A 24,898-nucleotide genomic window follows, 5' to 3' on the forward strand; every position below is an offset into this window, starting at 1 on the left:
AACATTTAACTAATAAAAAAAATAATCAAACAAATCAACAGTAGATAATCTCCCAGCTAGGATTAGAAACTGGATTAGAAAGAGGTCCATCAAAAGGTTTTAAACAAAAAAATAAGATGGCACTAGCTTGCTCTCACCATATCCCATTTATATTGTCTGCAGAGAACATTGGATGTTTAAAATCTTTTTAATTCCAAACAGAATTGAACCACTATTCCTTTAGAGATTCAACTTTAACAACATTGTAGTTGGCAAGGGATTAAAAATCTCTCAAATGACCTTAATATGAAATAGGTTTTTAAAAACAATAATATATTACCCATAATAAAAGCTGAACAAAAACAACATTTCCTAAAGCTGCAGCAATATGTAATGCTGTTCTACCGTCATCTTTAGAATAGGGGGCGTTGATATCTTCAGCTACGGCATGACCGAGAATAATAACTATATTTCTAATATCTTCTCTTACTAATGCATCTATCAATTGCTGGAATTAGAAATTATAAACATTAATAACACAATGAACAACAGTTCAATAATTAATTCAGGACTGTATTATTTGTACATTTATTAATTATTTCCCTCTTGCAAAGTAAATGAAGAAATGCTTTTTTTTTGCTTGAAGGAGGGATGTATACCCAGTAAGACATAAATGTTCTGTCCTTTCTTGTCTTGGATCAAATATGTTACTAACTTAATTAAAATTTTATTATGGTTCTACACCTTCATTTGAAAGACCGCCATGCTAAATAGTTACATCCATCTGTATAATTTCTTCAAACCACAGCAATTAGATTGCCGTTTTACCAACCCATGTAGGTCACTTTACCTCTGTTGAACTATAGGCCTTCAATTGATACAATCATTTCAATCGGTGGTCGCCTACCGTGAGTGTTTAATTAAAGATTACATGCAATCATAATGAAAGAAACACTATACTATAAACACACCTGATTAACAGGGATATCTACATAAGGTAAAGGAGGTACAAATTCTTTATGTTCATATTTTGCTCGTATAAACTTTTCTTTTTCTTCCCTAAAAATAAATAATTTTATTATATTTAGTAATAATTCATCCATACACAAATGTCAAAGCTAAAATCTAAATACAAACATTTATTCTAGATGTGAAATGAAATGAAATGAAATGGGGTTTAACGTCCTACTGTTCTGCTCCTATACTGGGCTAATGAAGACGGGCATACGCCATACAGTGTGCTATGAGGGAATTTTGCCCGGGCAGCGGCACTATTGCCTACTCTTTTATCGAATTCCAACTGTCGAGGGATCTTTTACGTGCATTCCAATGTATACATGGGACCTCGGTTTTCTCGTTTCATCCGAAGGACTAGACAGCTCTCCTTGTCAGGCCCTCCGTCCTGTAATCTAGATACAGTGTACAAGAGTTGTGAAAATAGGAATTTCTATATAATGCTCTCATGAAGGTTGCTGTTTGAGTTGTTTGAATATTAAAATGTAATAATATTACATGTAAATATTCTTGAGAAATGCAAGGCAAAAGATTTCATTTTAAAATAAGTACCTTGTTGTTTGTGGGGTTGGTTTTGTAAAATTTTTGATGTTATTTTCCCAGACACTATTAGCTACTGTATTACCTATAGCTGTCATTACTTTACTTATATCAGGTCTGAAATATACATGACATATATATGAAATATACATATTATACATGAAATATACACTTCTCTCAAAATCATAAAAAATTATTTTTTAGGTTTTTGATTTAATCATAGAACCGTGAAAAGGTTTCCATTTTAAGAATAAATATTGTCATAGTATTCATAAAGAAACAGATTGAAGTGATCAGAAAACAAAAGGTTATTCTGCTTATTTTGAAACTTTTTCCTTCAAATTATAGAGAAATTCATGCATTACAAAAGCAATGTTAAAGATATAAATAAGATTAAGCATCCTAACTAAAAGATACTTACGGCCATTCATCGAGATCAAGTGATCGAACTCTAGATATATGTGTTCCCAGATTACGATGAATACCTGAACACTCTATACAGATTAAAATACCCAGATTAATACTAGACCAGTCCGGATCTTAAATACAAAAAACATACTAGATATGAAATCTTCTTGAGGGAATGGAATGAAATGGGTTTTAAAGTAACATCATACAAGGACTTTCTTATTCTATAATTATGAGTAACGCGAGCGAGGTGAATTTTGCCCAGACAGTGACATCTCCACCTAGTCATCATCAAATTCCGACTACACAGGCAGACATCATATTTTTGTCCAAGTGCAACGACCAGTCAGGATTCCTTGTGAGCTCACCACCACTGACAAATGGAACCAGTCTTGAAAAACTGGTAAGATTCTTCTCATCTCACACCAGGATATGAACCTGGAACATTCTAATCAACCGTCCATCATGCTGACTGGTCAAACACTGTGACGCTCTCATGGACATGAGGTTTCATATATTGTGTATATTATATTTTTTAGTCATACGGGGAAGATTACCTTGTCTCTGTCAGACTGATATTATATTTTTTAGTCGTACGGGGAAGGATTACCTTGTCTCTGTCAGACTGATATAACTTTAGGTGGTTCTGGTGATTACCCACCTATATGTTAGTTACAAAATACAGTTTATTACATCGATCACTGAACAATAAAATTTTATTGTCTTAAATGATGTGAGATTGTACTAAAGGATACTTACTGGCTGCCGAACAATCAGCACAAATATTATTTCCCCTGACATTACGTATTGTAGCGATTCCAGATGCATCGCTTATTGTTGTTGGATTTTCTTTTGATTTACTGCTTTCTATAGATTGTAGACTAGTCAGTATTTGTTCTTCAATACTTTCAACCCAACAATTTCTCTCCTGTAATAATCAAATAAGCACATATAACTAGGATTGATCATTGTGTGGTTCAAGTTTCCGAAGGTCAACTTGGCTTTGTGATAGACCTATTGCTTTTTTACACCATCAATGTTTTGACATCACAATGTCTTCCTAAAATTTCAAATTATCATAAAATATATTCTTTGTTAAGTTTATCAGTGCATAAATGATTTGCCTTACTTACAAAATGATCACGATCAGCATGGGATATAAATTTTAAAAGAAACTGTTGATTGACCTTCAGATTGGAGATTGTTTGTATGCCATCTTAAAACCAACCTGTACTATTTACTATGTGATCAGTTTAATATGGTTATATATCTTACCTCACCACTGTTTGCTTCAAAATGCCATTGTTTACTGTCTAATGATACTATCACAAACTCATAACCATCAGAATCTACAATTAAATATATTTAAATTAGTAGAGTATAATATCAATACAGAATTATGCAAATACAATAATTTAATTGATGATAAGCATTCTGATCTCAATATCTATCTAAGCAAATTAAAGAAATGATTGTTATATCGGAAAGTATCCTTTTAGTTTTACGGTTTTTTGGTTTGTTTTTTTTAATCATAAGATTGGATTCATATTATCAAAATCCATTCTTACCATCTCCTTGACTAGGATCAGTATTTTTAACACCACCACTCTTTGCTCTACGATGCCGTTTTCTTGCATTTGGAGTTTCATTTTTAGAACCCATTGAAGAACTGTTTATACCTAATTTAGGCAGTGGTGAAGACGGCACAGAATCCAAATTAGCTGAAAAAATAAAAATAATTTCATTGATTATTTCCTTTTCACTTTTCTTGTTTTAACAAAGCTTGATTTTTTAAAAAACAAAATCCACCCATTTCCTTTCAAATACTTTTTGAAAACCAAATGCCTAAATAAATCATAATTTGTATTTCAAGATAAAACTAAGAAATACAAGTTCAGATTTGCCTTTTACTAAATTTAATAACAAAATTTTCAGTTCAATGAAAACAGATTGTTTCAACAATTGTCCTAATATAAAAAAAAATGTAAATCTACAAGTAAAGAATAATCAGGAAACAGGCCTTTTTATAAATTGTCATTCCCAGCCCAAAGCAACACCATGAATTGTATACTTTGTACTGCAGTTTCTTTGTACAATCTTTAATTTATCATTATGTAAATATCTAATTAATAAAACAAAACAAAAATATCAACTGCATTCTAATATTCCTTTGAGAGATTCAACTTTCACAATATAGCAGTTTGCAAGTGTTTTAAAATCCCCTAAATGAATATCATTGGCTTTAAGTTTATGATCAAATGGCAAATAAGTTAAATATAAAATGTCAAAAATAAAAATAAAGTACAACATTTTTTATATAAACCATGCAAACTAGCAAGCACAACACAAATCCAATACCAAAAGCTTACCAGAAAAGAAAAGTTGAGTTTTCAAGAATTGGAGGAACATCAAGATGTGAAGAGAAAAGGACAGAATATATATAAGGACAGAATATATAACAGAGAAATTAAATACACAAAGTTTACAACATCAAAAACTAGGGCTCAATTTTGATCTTTTGTATTTCAATTCAAATAGCTTTATTATCATTTATTTTTTTTTTTTTCAATTAATGAAAATCCAAATTTTTCTTTTATTTATCCATAAAAATCCAGTGCACATTTAAAAAGGGTGTGTTCTAAAAGAGGAATAGTTAGAATGGAGAATTTAGAATTGTTTTTAATCAAAATTGTCAGTAATTTCTTTTTGCATATTTTTGGGTTTCTACTTACCTGGTGTGACAGAAGAATTTTGTATAACTAACGATTTATCAGCTAATGATGTAGTTCCATTACCTATACACAATTACAACACGTAATTAAACATGAAGTCTTGGTAACAATCAAATCTCACAAATTAAAAGGAGCTTGTCCTTGACAACTTTTGGGAATATAATATTTGATTTGCTAAAACAATTACTAGAACATTAAAAGCCTATTTAATATACACCAATTCCTAAAACAATGTCTCAACATTTTCCATAATACTTTTAATGAACAACAAAATATGGAATATGAATATATTTCTTTTATAAACCATGATCAAATTAATTTAATCTGAATTTACAGTAAAAATGTTGAGAACAGATATTGTAGAAATTTCAAAAATATACATGTTACAATATTAATTGGCACAAATGGGGAGATAACTCCAGTCCGGCACCACTATTAAAAACTAGTTTATCACATCGAATTCTATATTATCAGTAGCGCAACAATAGGTTAGGTCAATGACTTCACATAAAGGTGTGATACCTTGAATGTGATATCTCTCAGGGATTTAAGGGCTGCAACCTCAGCACCCAGAACCATATGATTGTGCCACTAGCTATTAATACTATAATCACGTCTGCTACTAAATAGAATGTTGATGAATTCAGTACCGAATCTTTGATGCTTCTGATGATACTGTTTTATACTCTCTAATAAACAATTTCTTAAAGCTTGACTTTGTTATATAACTCTCTTTTATGGTAGCAAGTAAGATAACTAACCCAGAATTTTGTGACACATGTTCTGTCTGTAATTAGAAGCAGTAATGATTTCAGTATTATTAACTGATGGTGCTAGACTAAGACAAGGTGGTAAGCTATCATGCTATATTGATACAACAGTTATATGAATATTTGTATATATAGTTACACCAAGATAATATTAGTATTATGTTAGTTACCTCCCTTACCGGTAACATTTCCATTCACTTCCTTCCCTTTAGACACAGTTCGACAAGCTCTTGGTCTCTGACCAGGAACTTTAACCGTTGTTCGTATTAATGGAATTTCCTTCCCATGAACATCTTCCATATAATCCTGAAAGTGTTAAAGTTGCAAATACAATGCCAAATTTTTCACTATTAATGTCTGGCAAATGTATGGTAAAAACAACGGTAATATTGGACAATATCCATTTAAATTTTGTGGACATCTATCACCCAAATTCATAACTGTATTCTGCTGTTTGTGGTGGCTAGAAACCAGAATTTGTCCACTACTGACTTTACCTGTAGGCGATGTGTCATGATTTGGGTATCATATAGCTTCTACTCAGATCTGTCATGAATTATGGAAACTTAAATTCATCATAGAGATTCTTAAAAAAAAACTTACATGTAAACTAGGATGATATGTAATTCTTCCATCAGTTTCTAACGTAACATATTTTTTCTTCCATTCTTTATTTAAACCATGACTTTTCTTATATAAATAACCCTGAAACACATATTCAACAAAACTAAAGATTAAATTTATATTTTGTATAAAATGAAAAATGTTAGTATTTGTTTTAAAAATATTAAAGGGGATTTGACAAATTTGGTGACTTTTGAGATATACTATTCAAAAAAAGTAGGGGATATTTGATTTTTAAGTGTTATTAAAGTCACCTAATGAAACTGACGAAGAAACAAATGACAAAATGAAATGAAGTTCACATTCATCGATTTATTCCAAATGATCGTTAGACTAAGTAAGGCACAGACTGACCATTATAAGGGTAAAATGATACCCGGGGTCAAACAGCAAAGTTACCACAGCATCACAACCAAGTCAGTAACGGGTAAATCCTCCTCTGTTTGCCAAACAAGCATTGATCCGACGTGGCATACTCCTAATGAGACGTCTAAGGTCATTTTGGTCCAGATTGTCCCATTCCTGTTGCAACGCAGCAGCAAGTTCTTGGACATTGGCAGGACGTTCTTCCAGCAACAGTGATGCCTCCCCACACCATAACAGAACCACCCCCAAATCGATCATGTCTGATGACGTTAACGTCTTGGAAGCGCTCGTTTCGACGACGCCACACCCTCCTACGTCTGTCCAAAAAATCAACAGTGAACCTTGACTCATCTGAAAACATCACATTGCTCCAGCGTCGATTATCCCAGTGTTGACGATCCCTACACCAACGACGTCTTGCCTGAATGTGATGAATCTCTCAAACAAGGGATCACGCGAGGACGTCGGGCACGAAGGTGACCCCTATGCAGTCGATTCCGAATCGTCTGGCCACTCACTCTCACACCAGTGTCTGTTTGAAGACGAGCGCTGATCTGATTTGCTGTGATGACACGATTTCTCAAGGCCAAGGTACGGATAAATCAATCCTGGGCTTGAGTTGTCGCCCTTGGTCGACCTGAGCGTGGTCTGTCCTGTACAGATTGTGTATCACGGTATCTGGACCATAGCCTGCTTATGACAGACTGAGAAACATTCATCGTCCGCGCCACAACCGCCTGTGTTGTGCCGATCTGTAGCATGCCAAGGGCACGTAACCTTTCATTTTGGGTAAGCCGACGCATATCAAAATTTGTTTTCTGGTCACTAAAACAATTAAACTGATGTTTCCACCCTGGAATTCAATGCCACAATGACTGTAACATTCAAAGTCAGAGTCGTGCAAATCTTGGGTTGGACCCCCATGATGATCCCAAGCATCACCTGCATTCCATGCGGTAGCTATTGGTGCGTTTGGGCGTCACATGTAACTGGAAATGTTTCTTCTGTTAGGTTCTATAGTGACTTTTTTCGTAGTCATTTGCATATTTTAGTATTATGCCCCCAAAATCAAATATCCCCTACTTTTTTTGAATAGTATATTTTACTTTTGATTTTTAGTTTTAATTTACCCTGTAAATTTGGTTTTGGAATATTATCTTATTCAAATGTTTTCAACGTAAAAAATTAAGGATATTTTGACAATTAAAGAATGAGATACTGAATGTGCAGAATGATATATTGACTTTCAGAAAAAGTATCCCTATGAGCTAACTCTATCCCTATATATTGTTACAACAGGACAAATGAAATGAAAAGAAATGAAATGGAGTTTAACGTCCTACTGTTCTGCTCCGAACTGGGCTTATGAAGACGGGCATACGCTATACAGTGTGCTATGAGGGAAATTTTGCCTGGACAGCAGCACTACGGGCCTACTCTTATATTGAATTCCAACTGTCAAGGGATCTTTTACTTGCATGCCAGTGTGTACACGATACCCCGGTTTTCTGTCACATCAGAATGACTAGACAGCTGTCCTTGTCAGGCCCTCTGTCCTGCATCACTGACAATCTTGGTGAACTTTCTCGGCCAATGTAGTGATCGAACACCCGACCTCCAGGCTAGCGAGCCAGCGTCTTACCCACTTAGCCACTGTGCGCCCCCTACAACAGGACAAAGAGAGAGAATAACCAGCAGCTGCCTGGCAGGATACACCCACAATTTCGAGAGATGGATAGAGAACAAGCTAAAAAAAAGAGAGTGATTTGTCCTACAATCAAGGACCATAATTCAGGAAATTCCAATTCGACATGCGCAAATATCGAAAGGAACCGAGATCTTTGTTATAAACTTATATTTCAAGTTTCAACAAAATCGGATTAAAATTGTGACCTCTATAGGGTCCACAGCCTTGATATACTATATTTTTACGCTATTTGAGAACGAAGGGCAGCCATTTTGTCTGACAGTTTTGGGCAGATTTTCACGCTCAGCCGTCCTTAGGGTGTAAGGGTGATATAATAATACGTTTTTTTAAATCGGATAAAAATTATGACCTCTATAGGGTCCACAAGCTAAAAAGCGTTTTTCGTACAATCAGGGTCCATAATACAGGAATTTACGGTCCGATATACGCAAATATCAAAAGGAACCGAGATCTGTAGGTTATAAAGTTATATTTCAACAAAATCGGATAAAAATTGTGACCTCTATAGGGTCCACAACCTTAATATACCATATTTTTACGCTAATTTAGAACGAACGGCGGCCATTTTGTCTGTCAATTTTGGGCCGATTTTCACGAAATTTGAACTCAGTTGTCCTTAGGGTGTAACGGTGATATAATAATACGTTTTTTTAAATCGGATAAAAATTATGACCTCTATAGGGTCCACAAGCTAAAAACGCGATTTTTCGTACAATCAGGGGCCATTATTCAGGAAGTTACGGTTCGATATGCACAAATATCGAAAGGAACCGAGATCTTTGGGTTATAAACTTACATTTAAAGTTTCAACAAAATCGAATAAAAATTGTGACCTCTATAGGGTCCACAACCTTGATATACCATATTTTTACACTATTTGAGAACGAACGGCGGCCATTTTGTCTGTCAATTTTGGGCCGATTTTCACGAAATTCGAACTCAGCCGTCCTTAGGGTGTAACGGTGATTAATACGTTTTTTTAAATCGGATAAAAATTATGACCTCTATAGGGTCCAAAAGCTAAAAACGTGATTTTTCATACAATCAGGGGTCATAATTCAGGAAGTTACGGTCCGATATGCGCGAATAGTGAAAGGAACCGAGATCTTTGGGTTATAAACTTACATTTCCAGTTTCAACAAAATCGGATAAAAATTGTGACCTAAATAGGGTCCACAAGCTAAAAACGTGATTTTTCGTACAATCAGGGGCCATAATCCATGAAGTTTCGATCCGATACATGCCAATATCGAAAGCAGCCGACATCTTTTGGGGATAAACCTATATTTCAAGTTTCCTCAAAATCGGATAAGAATTGTGACCTGTAGAGAGTCCACAAACAATTGTGGACGGACGGACAGGGGCGACGGCATAATACGTCCACATGAAAATGTGGGCGTATAAAAATGTATGTTGTGATGTCAATCATTTAATATCCTGGCAAGTTATTTACCTGTTTTAAAGGAATACATCGTCCACTTCCAAATTTTTCACCTTCACCAGTTTTGTCTTTTTCATCATCTTTTTTAGGCTGTTAATAAAAGAAATAATTTAAATGTAATTTAATATTCCACTATAGAATAACAGTTTTACACACAGTTCATCTCCCGACAAAACAAAACATTGGCCGTAATGTCTTAATTACTACCAGGTTTCAGTATTGGTTCATAAATGTTGTGTTGGGCAGGTGGCAATATCAATGTAGTACAGTTTCTAAACTGACAAAGGAAACGAAATGAAATGGGTTTTTTAAAACGTCCTAGTGTTCTGCACCGAGTTGGCTAATGGCAACAGGCATATGCCATACACTGTTCTATCAGTATGAGGGATTATTTGCCCGGACAGTGGCACTACAGCCTTCTCTTATATCGAACTATCAAGGGTTCTTTTACGTGCACACCAATGAGTACACAGGACCTCAATGTTTCATCCCATCCGAACGACTATACGCTGTCCCTTGCCAGGCCCTCCATCCTGTACCACTAACAACAAAGACATTCAAGTTATAGACCATGGCTCTAATAGTGCTTTTCTTTAACTTCCACAAAATACATTTCCATCCAGTTTGGTTCGGTTACTGTTTGTTGTATGGGAGATAATGATGTTCTCAAAAAATAGTTTACAGTTAAAAATATGGAATATATAATATCATTTTGGTAAATGTATATGAAAAACAAAAAAAAGTATCTAAGAGTCGTAAACCAAAATTTTCATGCACAAAAACTTGAAATATACAACCCCTCTATCTAAAACCAAACAAAATTTCTGAAAAACATTCTAAAACTTTTGATCATGCTTAAAAATAGAAACTAACAGAAGGTTCGGTTTATTCAACTGTCCAAAATATTTTATTAATAACAAATAATGAAAGACTGATCATGTCGACTAAATTTTAGAAAGAGAATCACTGTGGTGGTGGTGGAATGGTATAGTATGAACCATTCTTGTAATAATTTTAAAGTTTTAAACTAGAGGAATACAGGTACAGTATGTATCCAAGTTTCCATGTATCATAAATGAGAATATTGTGACATATATTTAACCTTTTATTCTTCCTTTGACCTAAACACAAAATTGTTGGGGGGTTTTTAATGTGAGCTTATATATTCTTAATTATACTCAATATACTGTGTCAAGTTATACTCCTTGTGAATCCCTTTTAAGAAAGACAATATATGACTTCTACTTTATTTGAAATAAAGCATGCTCTAATACCCCTGAAGTAGACCCATAGGCGTACGAGCTGGGGGGACTAGGGGGGGCGGCCGCGCCCCCATTTTGGGCACCAAATGCTGGGAAAATTTGGGCACACAATTGTACTTTGTAAAAGTTGTATAAAAAAATATTGTGTTCTTGAATGCGTCCAATTTAACAGCGAATTTAAATTCAGAGTGTCTATAGTTAGGCAATTAAATAGAAATCTTAAGACTCGAACCCTCTATTGTTTGGAGTACAGTAAGCCACAAATTACAGTTACATAAACAACTGTTTTTAGTTGTGTATATTACAAGTAAATAAAATTTAGTTCTCTTTTATTGATGATTTAGAAATTAAGAACTTATTCATCGCAAAAGAGATATTATGATTATCATGTAACATACTAAGAACCTAACTACATTTTTGGGGCACCAACCACCACTGCCTCCCCAGTAAAAAATTTCCCCGTACGCCTATGGGTAGACCATTAACTCTTCAGTGAAAAATAATTATGTTTCAGACCAGCACTAGCTTCCACATAGATTTTTAAGGATTTTATCAGGTTTAATGTGACCATTATTACTCCTCAATTTATTTCATATCTCCATTTCAACTAATTGAGTAAAGCAGTATACATAGTTTATTTTGATAAATTAACAGGATATAAAGACACAGCAATTTCCAAATTTTTATTTAAGTATTCCACTCCATGTATATATGACATTCAGTGAAATATCTTTACATATTAATATCAGGCTTTTGCATCATTTCCTTTCTTTATTATGTACATATCTTTTAAATTTACACTAATCCACACTTTTAAAGGGCATATGTCTCTATTTTTTTAAACCTTGAAATAGATAAAAATAGTTCTAAAAGCACATGTTAATGCAAAATGAATGTATTTAAAGTGATTTATATTCATTTTTTGAAAAAAAATATTGTATTTTCTAATCAATTATGTTCAGTGAAATATGTGAACAGTTCAAATTGAACGTCAGTCGTTTACACCTGTTTTTAAATTATTTTGTCATTTGTGAACCAGCCTTTACTAATTACTTCCACATTGTGTTGTAGGATATGATTTTATTTGTTCATTACAAAATGGCACCCGAAACAGCAGGGTACACAACTGATTATAAAATGTTAATTGTGTACTGAATATAGAAATTAGGATCCTTTAGATTCATGGCAAGATAACAAATCAATATTGAATTCTAATTTGTTTTTTTTTTAATTTTGAATATTATGGAAAATATTGAGTTAGAAACTTATCTTCTTTAAGGTGTGTTCAATTAAACATGATTTGAATGATTTGAACCAATCACCACAGTGGCTACAATTAGATTTCAAAGAGAACAGAGAACTGGTAAGGAAAGATCTTCATTTTGTGTGTGTGTGAGAGAGAGAGAGAGAGAGAGAGAGAGAGAGAGGTTTAAGGTCCACTTAAAATAAACTACCTGTATGTCATTTCTGGACTAACATAGTGCAATTTTATTTCAATAATTTGTTCGTGTATAGGGGTCTTTAGCAGTGGGAAGAAACTGGAAGTCCCAGAAAAAATCCACAGGGTTGGACAGGTGACCCCAGTCCTTGTCACGAACAAGTGGGGAATCGAAACAACACCACTTGACTCGATGACAGCAGACCTTCTGATCCAAGGCACATGCGATAACCATTAGGTCCCCAATCCCCTTCTTCATTTTGTGTAGGCCAACCAAATTAAAACCGGAAGGAAACAAGATCAACTTTTGATCATTACACTGTTTTTAACATTACATTGTAGTATATAATAAATGGAATAGTGTGTGCATGGCCTGTATTTCAACATTTCTAGACTGAAAGAATATTTCAACTTACCTCAGTTATAATTATATTAATTATTATAAGTTAATCAATTAAAATTATTCATAAGTTATTCAATTAAAATTATTCATTCCAAATAAAACAATACATGCAAAACAACCATGATGCACACATGCATTTTCTAACCCAATATCATGCCACAAACTCAGACAAAAATAAGAAAACACATTGAATAACCTGAGAACGCAACAAACAATAGCTTCAATACAGTCTAACACAATTTAACAAGATTTTCAATGAAATTATTTTTTAGCAACCTGGAAATAAAGTCATAACAGCGACTTCCAATAAAAAACTAATAAGTCTATCAGTGAAAGACCTATCTGCACTTTCTATATTACGATTAATTTTCTGAAAATGCAGATGAGATATTATTCAGACTAATTAAGATTAGACCATACTTCATTTTTTTCATTTTGTTTATATTTTACACAACAGTGAGATCTAACAACATCTTTAAAAAGAATTGAATACTGGTAAAGAAGTAGTTAGACCTTAATTACTGAATACAATATAATAACCTAATTCTAATTACCGGTACCGTTAGACCAGATATTATTTCCAGTGTTGCTTGCTTCCATGTATTTTAAACATTTCTGAAGACTTAGGAATAAAATATTCGTATACAATAATACCAGTAATCTGAAACTTGCCTTCTATATTATTAATTTATAAGTAGGAAAGATCAAGTGAGTAGAATATGCTTTCAAGAGAGAGGGATACTTATGAGTACCATCGTATTTTATACTACCGGTATGAGAGTACCACATAGCTCAAAGATGAAAATGTATCAGCAATTTAAAATCTTTACGGTAACCTAAACAACTATTTTAAGAATGATTGTGGATTGTGGATGATAAATATTAAGTACCAAGATGTTTTGTTCTGGTTTTCAGTTTGAATGGATAATTTACTTAAAATGCATTAAATTAATTATTATATTTGAGCGTATTTGATTTGCCTTTCTAGCGACATTGAAGAGTGGGGTTATGGTATATGACTCACAAGGATATATGCATTAGATACATTACTTAAATCTTTATATTCTAGCAAAATCAAACTTTTCATTCACACAAGTCTTCAGAATCTAAAGAAAAAGGGGAAGGAACAAAATGTCATGGCAAAGATGTTTTTAGTCAATCAACAATAACACTCTGTACACATCAAACGATTTTAGAATATTGATAGCGCTTACATTAAAAAGATTAGAACGCCGCCGGTTTTTACGATTCTGAGTAGGAGTGCTGCTTGGTGTAGGCAAATCTTTTGAGTCTGGCTGATCCTGCAAACGTAGACGGGGTCAACAAATAAAAAGGTTAGTCCGCAACACAAATCAAGAATAAGCTGAAACAAATCTTACTTGGTGGAGATGTAAACTTGCAACTACTGGTTAATATTTCTTCCAAATACTTGATCAAAAAGTTCAGTATTTTTTAAAAGGTTTAAATTCCAAAGAAGGACTGGATGTTCCAAGTACTGTGATTCAGTTGTTACAAGTTCAATTCTCCACTCTTTAGCATTAACAGCAAGGAATGACTACAATTAATTACTCGCAAGTTATTTTGAATTTCGGTAATATTCTTCATAAATAATTTGGAATCTGAATAATACAGGTATACTGAGACGCAATGAAAACCTACCATCGATTTGACCGGTAGTGATTGTGAGGCATAATTCAACTGAAAGGTGATTTTTAGATATTTAAAGACACAAGAAATTAAACAACCCACTGAGGCCATAACAACTTTACTTTACAGGTAAACGCTGACGCAAGGGTAAGAAATGTAATTCATTAACGCATGGCTCTTAGTGGTGAACACATGGTGGAGATACATCGCTGAATGGCTTTAGTCCACACTCATTGCAATGCTGGTTTCAGTGACTCTGCTACTCATGCATCTTTGAATGAACGCAATGTTCTGGTATCTACCTTGGTATATCACTGTCTTCCACAGAAATGTGGGAATTGTACTGACCCTAACCTATCAAAAGCCACATTTTATACCTCATGTCTGTGCCATAAAGTGGTAAATTTTCATTGATTCTCAGTTAACAATTCATAAGCATGTTAAATCTCAATAAATTTTTTTTACCAGTAATTCAGTATCCATCTCAATCTATTATTGTTCTGTTTATTTACTTTAGTTAATAATACATTTGAATAATTCCTTGCTTTTAATTTAACTGATAATATATACTGATATTCATCATGCTGTTATCCTATCCAATGGTCTGTATAAACAGATAAGCATTAATAAGCTTCGAAGCTGTAAACTTTCAACAATTGACTGCAAATAAAAACTGTTAAGTTTAAACTAACAATTGGCTAGATGCTAGTCGATATTTCTATTGATTCGAACTAATTTTATCAGCAAAGCTCTGGGTGTGTCTACACATAAACATTTAAGTTTAGATGCAGCAAAAAAAAAAAAAAAAAAAATATCAATGACTTGAGATATTAAAAGGAATCATGATTTTTTTCCCCTCGTTTTCTTTGATGATTAAATAAAACCACAATTTTATTTGCAGCCTTAGAATAGATCTATAAATTTTACGCTTAATCATAAAATAAAGCTTAGATTTTAAACTGCATTAAAATACATTTAACATGCAAACATAAAAGTGTATTACAAAAAATTTAACACACATCGAAATTAATTTGATAATGATATGATTAATGAAAGCCTTATTTGTTTATTATTCACACAGTGTTATTTGGTGTTAGTTAGGGATTTCAAATTCTGTGCATCAAATCAAAATAACTCATTCTAACCATGTGATCAAATATGCAAATATGAAATTTATGAGATAAACCACATGATTAAAAGCTAGCATTTTGACTGGTTGTTAGTAATTGTATGTTAATGTGCAGATCTAACCAATCAATATTTCCATCAAATCACAAGACTTTGTTTTATGTGATTGGTTACTTTGATAACTTACTGAATATAATATAATGTTCATGCTGTGCTATTGGAAGTTAGTTGCTATGACTACCGAGCTTATATAAGGGAGACAACTTTTTCATCCGTACAAAGTAAACTTACAAGAACGAGACTGGAACGAACTCGCGTCATACGAGTGAGAAGAGGTGTAAAGGGACTAGTATCATGAATTTGTAATTCCATCATGTATCTATCCACCTTTTCCTAAAACCAAACGGAACAAAAATAACATAATAAAAATAACGAAAGAACAAAATATAATTTCAGCAAAATGAAAACAAGAACAGAAGACACATCAACCTGGGCATGCAAAACAGGACTAAGAAATCAGTAAATATGGTAGGAATCATGCAAAATAATAAAACCTGAATCAGAGGGATATAATAAATGACAAGGAATAAAAGATTTCAGAAGAAAGACTTGAGTTGAAAAGAATTGATTGAGAAGAACAAACTAAAGTAAGTGCATTAACAAGCCTAGTTCCAATACCTCTTTGATTTTGTATAAGATGTTATGTTTTAAGATAGAATGTATTATTTTGTAGTCCAAATTTCTAATGGCATTGATCTCGTAACAACTCATTGATTGTAATCTGATTTTCTTGTTCTCTTATTAACTACAGTACAGTGTTCATCTGAAGGTAGTTTCCAATGACATTAAAGAAGTCCTATTTTTTTTATATTAATTAATTATACGGTATAATGATTTTGGTAACAATTTTTCAATCTGGTAATTTGAATGCATTTTCCAATCAATGGTTTTCTCTTTGTAATCTCGACTGTTAAATATATATTTAGATTTAGGTAAATTACATTAGCTTGAGAAGGTGTATATAACAGGTCTTGATTTTGTCAGTTTCATTGTTTATTTCACTAAATTTGGGCTACACACAAGTTCTTATGAATGTCAAAATGTAAATGTAGTAAATAAGGGTATCAGTAACTGACAACCTGTCCATTTGTTGTTGCTCATCTGATGATGATCTGTCACTGTTTTATCACGATTTAATAAAATAGCTATTTTAGAAGATACGTGTCAAACCATGATGGTTTGGATGTAGAAATTTAACTTTAAATAACGAAGTGGTGAAATTTGTTCCAACTCAGTGACTAATTATCTGTGTTTATTTACAATTTTAAAGAAGGGTTTCATTTTCTGAAAGTGTGGGGATAGAATCCTAAGATAGCAAAGCATTAACAGCACCCTGTCATAGCAGATGTGACGATTCTTGCACCACAGTGTTATATATTTAGTGGTGATGCAACAAGAATGATCTTACAGAATACAGATATATAAGTATGATACTGATAGAGAAAGGTCATACTTTCATTTTACAGATATAGAAAAACATGAAACAGAAAGAAAACACTTTTGATTTACTAAATAAAGAAACATGATACAAAACAATAGGTACAGAATAAAGCAATACAACACATTCATATGTTTCTGTCATTTTTAATAGACAATAACATGGTAAACTTCTGCACACCTGCGTAACACTGGTATATGTTATTATGATAAATTCAATATCACCCAATATCATATCCATGCTAAAATCATCATTTAGTACCAATGTAAAAAAAGACAACATTTTCATAAAAGTTATATTCACATTTTTAAACTAAAATAATTCAAACAGGCTTTTATACAATAGAACATTTTGCCAATTTCAATACTTTATTTTCAATATATAAGACAGTCTATTCTTCTTTAAACTCCAATTGTCTAGTGATTTTTCAGCAGTTCTACAGATGTGTTTTACCCACAAACAATAAAAACTGTGTATGAATAAGCCAGATGTTTTCAAAGCGTTGTGCTTTGCTTTTTTATAAAATATGTGACTCTATTTCTCATTTCTTTTTAAAGGGGAATGTGCACAAGATGATTTTAACAACGATATTCTAGTACGATATTCAATATTAAATGAAAACTGATTAAATGCCCAGGTCACCAACATGGTTACTAAAATAAGCAGAATTTCTAAAATCAAAATATGACTCGATTAAGCAAAACTGAAAATAAAAATCTGATCAGATTTCAATGAACAACTTTATTTTAGAAAATGTTGTCTACTCTTGCATAAAAGCAAAAATGTCAACATCTCATAGGTTTTGAAATTTTTGCTTAAACTTGGACTAGACGATCAATCTTAGAAAATACTTATATTTCTCTATATCACAGATAATTTACAGTGTAACTTTAATAAACTTTTTTATCAAGTATTTCAATTTCTGTAATCTTTTCTTTTCTCTTATGTTTAAAATTATCTTCAACTTTATTATTAATTAATAGAACTTCATGCATTTACTATTACACAATAAGTTGGTTAGTTAATAAAACTAAATATTTAATTATTTTAAGCAGTTACTAATTAGTGGTAATTGATCATGTTGATATATAGCAGGAACATAAATATTTGTCTCTGAATAGTTTGGTTTTGGCCTAAATAGTTTGGTAACCAGAACCAAACTATAGTTTTGTTTTGACCTTATTAAATATTAATTATTATTTCCACTATTCAATTTATTATATTAGTATATAATGTTAATTACAAACTAGTAGCATGGATAATTTAATATTCTTTATCAATGTTAAAATTGAGTTATACAATTATATTATTAAATAAATTAGTAATTTGACAATTAAGCTTTAGGTAATAAAGTCTTTTTTATTTTATATACATATTTTAATATGTATTAGGTTATATATCATATATGTATTAGGTTATATAAACTTTAGATATATATATACTAGGTAATATTACATTAACAGTAAACAGTAAGTGTATTTAGTATTTAATATATTGTTATAGAAGTTTATTTTGTTTGTCAACATAAATATCAAACAATACCATATGTGTATATAATTGCCTTTCTTATATGTGTGTTTATAAATGGTTTATATATATATAAGCCTTTTTGTCATAATATTGCATGCATATACATGAGAAATGAATATTATAATTACATATTATAGAAAACACATTCAATCTGTTTACTGATTTATTAGTTTATAGTAACAATTATGATCTGTCAACACTAACTATTTATATCATTAATATGATATCTATCAAGAACAAATGACTGACAAATATTCCACGTATAAACCACCTATGCTTAATTCAGATCTGAGTCAAGTGTAAATTACTACAGGTAGTATATGAAGCGCAATGTGACTGCATGTACCTGAAGTACCATGGAAACTTTTGTCATATTTGTTCAAATATGCCTTTTTTTTTGTTTTTCCTATTATGCTTGATTTTGTAAACTTATATATTTGAGTATTAATAATATCATAATGAATATAGTTTGTCAAGAACAGTGAGCCAATAAATTATTACTGGATGTATAAAAACATCTTGAACAGATGTATAATAATATAACCACGAGAATTCATCTTCACATTTGTGTACATATTTATTGACACAATAAAATCAAGCAGTTACATGTATTGATAGATCATGCTGTTATCAAATATATTGATAAATATTATAGTTTTTAATTAAATTGGTATATATGTTTCTGAGACTTACACTTAAGTTAAAAGGTTTGAATAGTTGTTTATTTTTCCAGTTTTGTAAATGAGCTGTTGGGTGGTTGTATCTAAGGTCACTACCGGGGCCCTGCCAGGGTAAAACAACAAAAATACATGCTGAAACTCAATATAATAAGCATAGACTAGGGTGAATCTATTACTGGAAATCTCCCAATATTGAACCTTGAAATTTAATTCTTATCAAGTTGGACAGCAGTTGTAATTAGAGAGTCTTTAAACAAAAGATATTTTGTTTACATTTCAAAATGATAATATACCAATGAAGATTTCCAGTAACTTCTAATTTGGGCAACCAAAAAATAAATAAAATCAAGCAAACAAAATATATTACAAAAATTAAAACTAAACAAAATCAAGTTATTACTATAAGAAATTACAAAATGTTACTTTGTAAAGTATGTATTATGACAATATTAGTAATTATATATAATTATGGAAAATACATCTGATTATGTTACAAGATGCTTGATAATTAGATTCACATGGTGAAATTTTCAAGAATATCATACATAATTCAAGCACTTTTTTACCCTTTATATTCATCACAACTGACTTTTGAGGAATTCATAATATTCAAAAATGACATTCAAAGAATGAATTCATATAATATGTGCCCTCTTCCTTGACATTTTCTTCGTCTGATCTTGGGTTTTGTAACAGGATATTCCTTCCGAATAAATTTGATTCTTTTTGACATTTCAATTTTGAACCAAAATATTACAGTTGTGATATATTACACTTTAAAATAAAACAAAATTTCACCATGCCACCTTTTAATGTAAGAAATCATTCCATGTGTATTAGTAAAACTCTAGTATCAAGCTTGACTACTACAATAATTAAATGACGAGTCTGACAATACTGCCAGACACTCTGGACAGTGGACAGAATTCAATACAGAAGAAGAATCCAAAAAATGGTACAGATAGTTGATGTACAGGTATCAGTTGAACTTAAAACTATGGATGTACGATGTCCAGTCTTTTAAATGTTGTGGTCAGCCCAATACAGTAAGCCCTAGACATTCACAGAAGATAATCGTGTAAGGATTATTTAATCATTTATAGACTTATAAAAAAGATATATGACAATTTAAAAATCGAAACTTTCATGACATGGAAATTGAACTGAATGTGATAAAATATCAAAAATTGTAAGATAAACTATTTCCTAGTAAAGGTTTCATTGCAATCAAACAGCTCCATTTGTTCAACATATTCAAAACTATTCTTTTTTGATTTCAGTCCCACCAAGGTTATGTAAAATCTTATCATTTCCTCATTAGAAATAAAGTATTAATGTGACATAGTGTTCTTTTAACTTTGTGAAGCTGATTTTGTTGTTTTTTATGTGTTAATGATGGTCAGAAAAAATGTAATTGGATGTCATCCTTCTATATTTTATTCCTTTATATACACAAAGGGAAAATTCTGTATTTGGGTGAATTTATTCACAGAAACTGGTTTTATATTTAGAGATAGAAACAGACTCTAAACAGTTTTTCTCTCATGATAAATACACATCTAATATTTATATAAGACAATATCTCCAGTGGTATGCAATTTATATGGTTTCATAAACCACTTTCATTCTCAATGAATTGTCCTATTTGTTTAAAAACACAAACCAGCTTGCTTCGATAAATTTGCCCATGAATTGTTAGTGCGAGCAAATCTAAAAGACAAAATATGCTTTAGAAAACTATTAATTGTCTATCACAATCATCTGGGAAAACTACAATTTTGTATTAATTATAAGACAAAATTCTCAGTTAGACGTTTAATGAATGACTACTACTGCCGATACCAAGCAGAATTTTACACATCAATAGATCAGCGGTAACCATTACAGACTACAAATGTTTAGAGTCACAGACAATTGATAATTTTTAAAGATAATTCTGTCTCAAATGAAAATGATGTTAGTAAAAAGTTGAAGATGATGTAATTATTACTGGTATTCGATAAAATGCTTAATTTTCATTCAATGATTTGTTTTATAAAACTCTTCATCATTGTAATTGTAAATATATATAGAAAATCCAAATATTGAAAAAAAAAACCCAATTCAATCTTGAACTGAATTGTCAACATACATAAAGAACAACATATGAAGTAAAGTAAACCATCTTGTAGCCAAAGACCATTTCATAAAAAACATTAAACTAAAAATAACAGATTCTCCTCATCAACCTATTTTTCTATTTTTGTAATAATCAATTGTATATTAAAGAAATAAACCAATAATTATGAACCAAACCAATAGGACTATATAACCAAGAATCATCCTTAATCCATACAAATTTCATGTGTAATGATTTTATAAGGCAGGGCATAAATTTAATGAATCAAAAGCACAAAGTTGTCATCAGTTTAAACATAAACAACACATTAATCAGCTCCAGTGTCCACAATACATTTGTATTTTAAAAAGTGATTAAGGGTAATAATTCTGAAAGTGATTATTGGAAATCAAAAGGATTCTTGGCTTCATGAATTTAAACAATGAATATAAATTTAAAGTCAACTGTGTCATAACTATAGCCTCTAGAATGTCCATACTAATACTATTTTCCAAAGTGATCAAGGGCCAGAGAAACTGCAATATACGATCACATTTCAACTGACTCATTCCTATCTATACTTCATAAAATATATTGAACTACAAATTATTTGGGAAGAATGAACTAATTTAGAGACAAATTTATACTTGTTAAATGTGTATTACTAATTCTGATTAGATTGTGAAAATAATTAAGGCATTTTTATGAAAATAATATTTGATAGCTTTGTTTGAAAAATGATAATACACCGCAACCAGAAAGCTGTATATTCATCAAACATAAAGTATATTATAGACATCTACGGAATATGTTTATTATTAACAAAATAAGTCTTATAGACAACTTGTCCGAACGAAAACAGATTTAACATCATGTAAATGAGAACTAATTTTAAAACATAGATCTAAATTTCCTGATCTCTCACCCACCCATCTCAGCTATTTTGTAGCTACATGTATGAAACAATGTCTATAATATACAATCAAGTTTAATTTGCTAAAACCAGAAGAATAATCAGAAATTGGTGGTTATTTCACAATACATTTACTAAGCCTGTAAATAAGTGTTGGATACCATTTTCCAAAATTAAAGTTATGGACAGGATTTAAATAAACATTTTTTTTAATACCAATCTAAAATTATTTCAATCAATTATGAATTCAAGCAAATTTAAATATTTTTTCTATATTTAATAATATTAGACACCCTTTTTGTTTTACCATGTTTTTACTCTTAGTTACAAGCTTCAGTAATTGTCTAACCGTTCTAACTTGAGAAATCAGACTAGAGTTATCTTTCCTTATTGACGGAGTCAGATGAAAAAATATTGTTGTTAGTTATAGACAATAGTGATAAAGAAAAGAACTAAGAAAGTGGTGGATTTGAAAAAAAGTTGTGATTCTCAAACTAGAACTGTTAAACTGGAATTATGACCTTTAAACTTACGCTGAAAGAATTAGATTTCTGGATAACAGAAGTTTTTTTATTTTTTCGAGGAGTAACAGGTGTTGTGACTGCAGGATCCCTAAAATTTACTCTATCGTCCTAGAATAAAACAGATTCCATGCACAAATTATCTCCCTTATTCACATATGCAGGATTACCTCCCTTCATTTAAGGTAACACACTACTTCTGATTGACAAGATGCAAATCATCAATTTCGGAATGGTGTGTTAGTATTTACACTGTCCCAAAATCTCCCTTCATAGTAATGCTTTTTAATTCACCATTCCTTCTCTTCAACTTTTGAGCTACTCTTCCTGAGACATAACTCTCATCCCATCCTTCCCCCAACAGTTAGAAAACACAAATAACATAACACATACATTACACATACATATATATACAAAATAAAAATAATTAAATATATCAATGACAGTGCAAAAAAAAATAAAACTAAATCAAATTTAAATGAAAATAATTAAACAGGCTAATGAAGCAACATCAAGACACTAAGTTTATTTTTAAAAATAAAATTTAGAAATTAAAATATTCTAAAAAAGAAAATCAAAAACGATTTTATTTAGATCCCAACGTTGTTTTCTAGGTTAAATGTTGTATTTGGGGATTATCAAATTTAAAAACCTACCTGTGGTTCTGGGGGCTCTGGTTGCTGGGGTGGGGGAAATGATGGTGGGGAAGGGGGCTGTTCTTTTTTCTTTCTTTCAGATTTTTCAGTTTTCGATTCTCGTGACTCTTTTTCCCTCGATATTCTTGGCTGTTCCTGCTGAAATAATTTACAGATATTGAAGGTATAAAGTCATAACAAGACTTACAATTTTTTTTCATGGTTTTGTCAAATATTAATCCATTTTTAGTGATCATTATAAAACTAATTTTGAATTGAAATAATTGTTTCTATTTCGGGAGAAAATGTTGATTTTTCAATGACAACTGATTAGAAGTACAATAGCTTCAAGGGGGTGTTACTGTGCTTTGATGGCATGCATGACAAATTATCTATATTTGTGTAGTTTACATAAATTGATGCCAAGTATCATTTGTGGGTCAATCTGGAAGGCATGTATGGCTGTAGCACCATCTAAAGCGCTCACATTATACCACTCGACCACCCAACACCAATTATGTTTTGTTTCAGAACAATAGAATAATATTTTGACGTCTTATATCAACATTTAAAAATAATATAAATCTTTCAAAGCCTGTGTGGCTAAACAACCCAACACAATCTTACCTGTTGTTGATCACGTAGTGCTGGATTATTGGTTGTCAAGGTACCAGAACTAGAGGTTGATTGGCTGCTGGTACTGTGACTATCATATGGTTTACTGGTACCAAACCTCTGTGAATGATTTGGAGTGCTTGGAACAACAGTACTGAGCATTGGGGGAATGTGAGGGAATTTCGTTTGAACTATCCTTTGGCACGCTAAAATAAAAATTGATTTAATCTTATTCATTTTTATGAATCACAAAATAATTCCTAAGTTGTGCTATTAAGTTCTTTCCCCTGAAAAGTATCACACGCACATAAGCTATGTCAACTGCTTTCTGTTCATCTCAAGTAAAACCATTCAAATGGAATGGGCTTTATATTGTCAACACAATACTTGATCAATTTTAAACAAAGATATGGTAATGGTAATTTCTATGGTAAAGTCTGCAAATTGAGATAAGAGAATTTTGCCAAAACAGGGGCATTTCCGCTGCTCTACTTCAGTTACATGCACACCAATGCGTACACAACTGGACCTAGTTTTTTAGTCCTAATCTAAATGAACTAACAAGACATATAATATCTTGTTGAGAGTCCAATGTCCTAACTGCTCAATGCATGGTAAATCTTAACTTATTATCTTCAGTGTGGAATTATCTGTTACTTACCATCTTGAAAGACCCTCTCCACATTTAAACCATAAGTAGCACATGTTTCATAATATGAACATCGTTTTAAATCATTGGCTAGTTTTCGTGCTCTTGTATCATCAATAACCCTTGGATTACTCTCACTTATAGCATCTGAAACATACATTGTATATAGAATAAATTATACAATCTATTTTCAATTTGTACAATTTTTTAAATGTTGCTGTCTATTATATACTAAGTCATCCAAATTTCATGACACAGTGAGCTTTCAATGGCCAGGTAATTTTAAAAGCTGCTGGGTT

The 24,898-nt window shown here is 31.6% G+C and overlaps 1 protein-coding gene across 17 annotated transcripts in view; it reads right to left on the bottom strand.

The window, feature by feature from the left end:
• LOC126821856 (arf-GAP with GTPase, ANK repeat and PH domain-containing protein 1) overlaps positions 1–24,898 on the bottom strand; it is a 59,117-nt gene that overhangs the window by 5,140 nt on the left and 29,079 nt on the right. For 2 of the 17 annotated variants that reach the window (XM_050550388.1, XM_050550399.2), the window contains exons 6-23: positions 24,612–24,746; positions 23,963–24,156; positions 23,357–23,494; positions 22,713–22,811; positions 19,182–19,271; positions 15,752–15,853; positions 13,900–13,986; positions 9,595–9,672; positions 6,047–6,148; positions 5,614–5,749; positions 4,674–4,736; positions 3,510–3,662; positions 3,217–3,290; positions 2,701–2,869; positions 1,955–2,072; positions 1,546–1,650; positions 951–1,038; positions 320–487 (exon numbers count right to left, since the gene is read on the bottom strand). In XM_050550388.1, coding sequence (XP_050406345.1) covers positions 320–487; positions 951–1,038; positions 1,546–1,650; positions 1,955–2,072; positions 2,701–2,869; positions 3,217–3,290; positions 3,510–3,662; positions 4,674–4,736; positions 5,614–5,749; positions 6,047–6,148; positions 9,595–9,672; positions 13,900–13,986; positions 15,752–15,853; positions 19,182–19,271; positions 22,713–22,811; positions 23,357–23,494; positions 23,963–24,156; positions 24,612–24,746 — 2,099 coding nt within the window. The remainder of the gene's footprint in view (positions 1–319; positions 488–950; positions 1,039–1,545; positions 1,651–1,954; positions 2,073–2,700; positions 2,870–3,216; positions 3,291–3,509; positions 3,663–4,673; positions 4,737–5,613; positions 5,750–6,046; positions 6,149–9,594; positions 9,673–13,899; positions 13,987–15,751; positions 15,854–19,181; positions 19,272–22,712; positions 22,812–23,356; positions 23,495–23,962; positions 24,157–24,611; positions 24,747–24,898) is intronic. The other 15 variants (XM_050550389.1, XM_050550393.1, XM_050550390.1 and 12 more) reach the window with 15 other exon arrangements.

Source organism: Patella vulgata, chromosome 5, assembly GCF_932274485.2.
Source record: "Patella vulgata chromosome 5, xgPatVulg1.2, whole genome shotgun sequence".
NCBI lineage: Eukaryota > Metazoa > Mollusca > Gastropoda > Patellidae > Patella > Patella vulgata.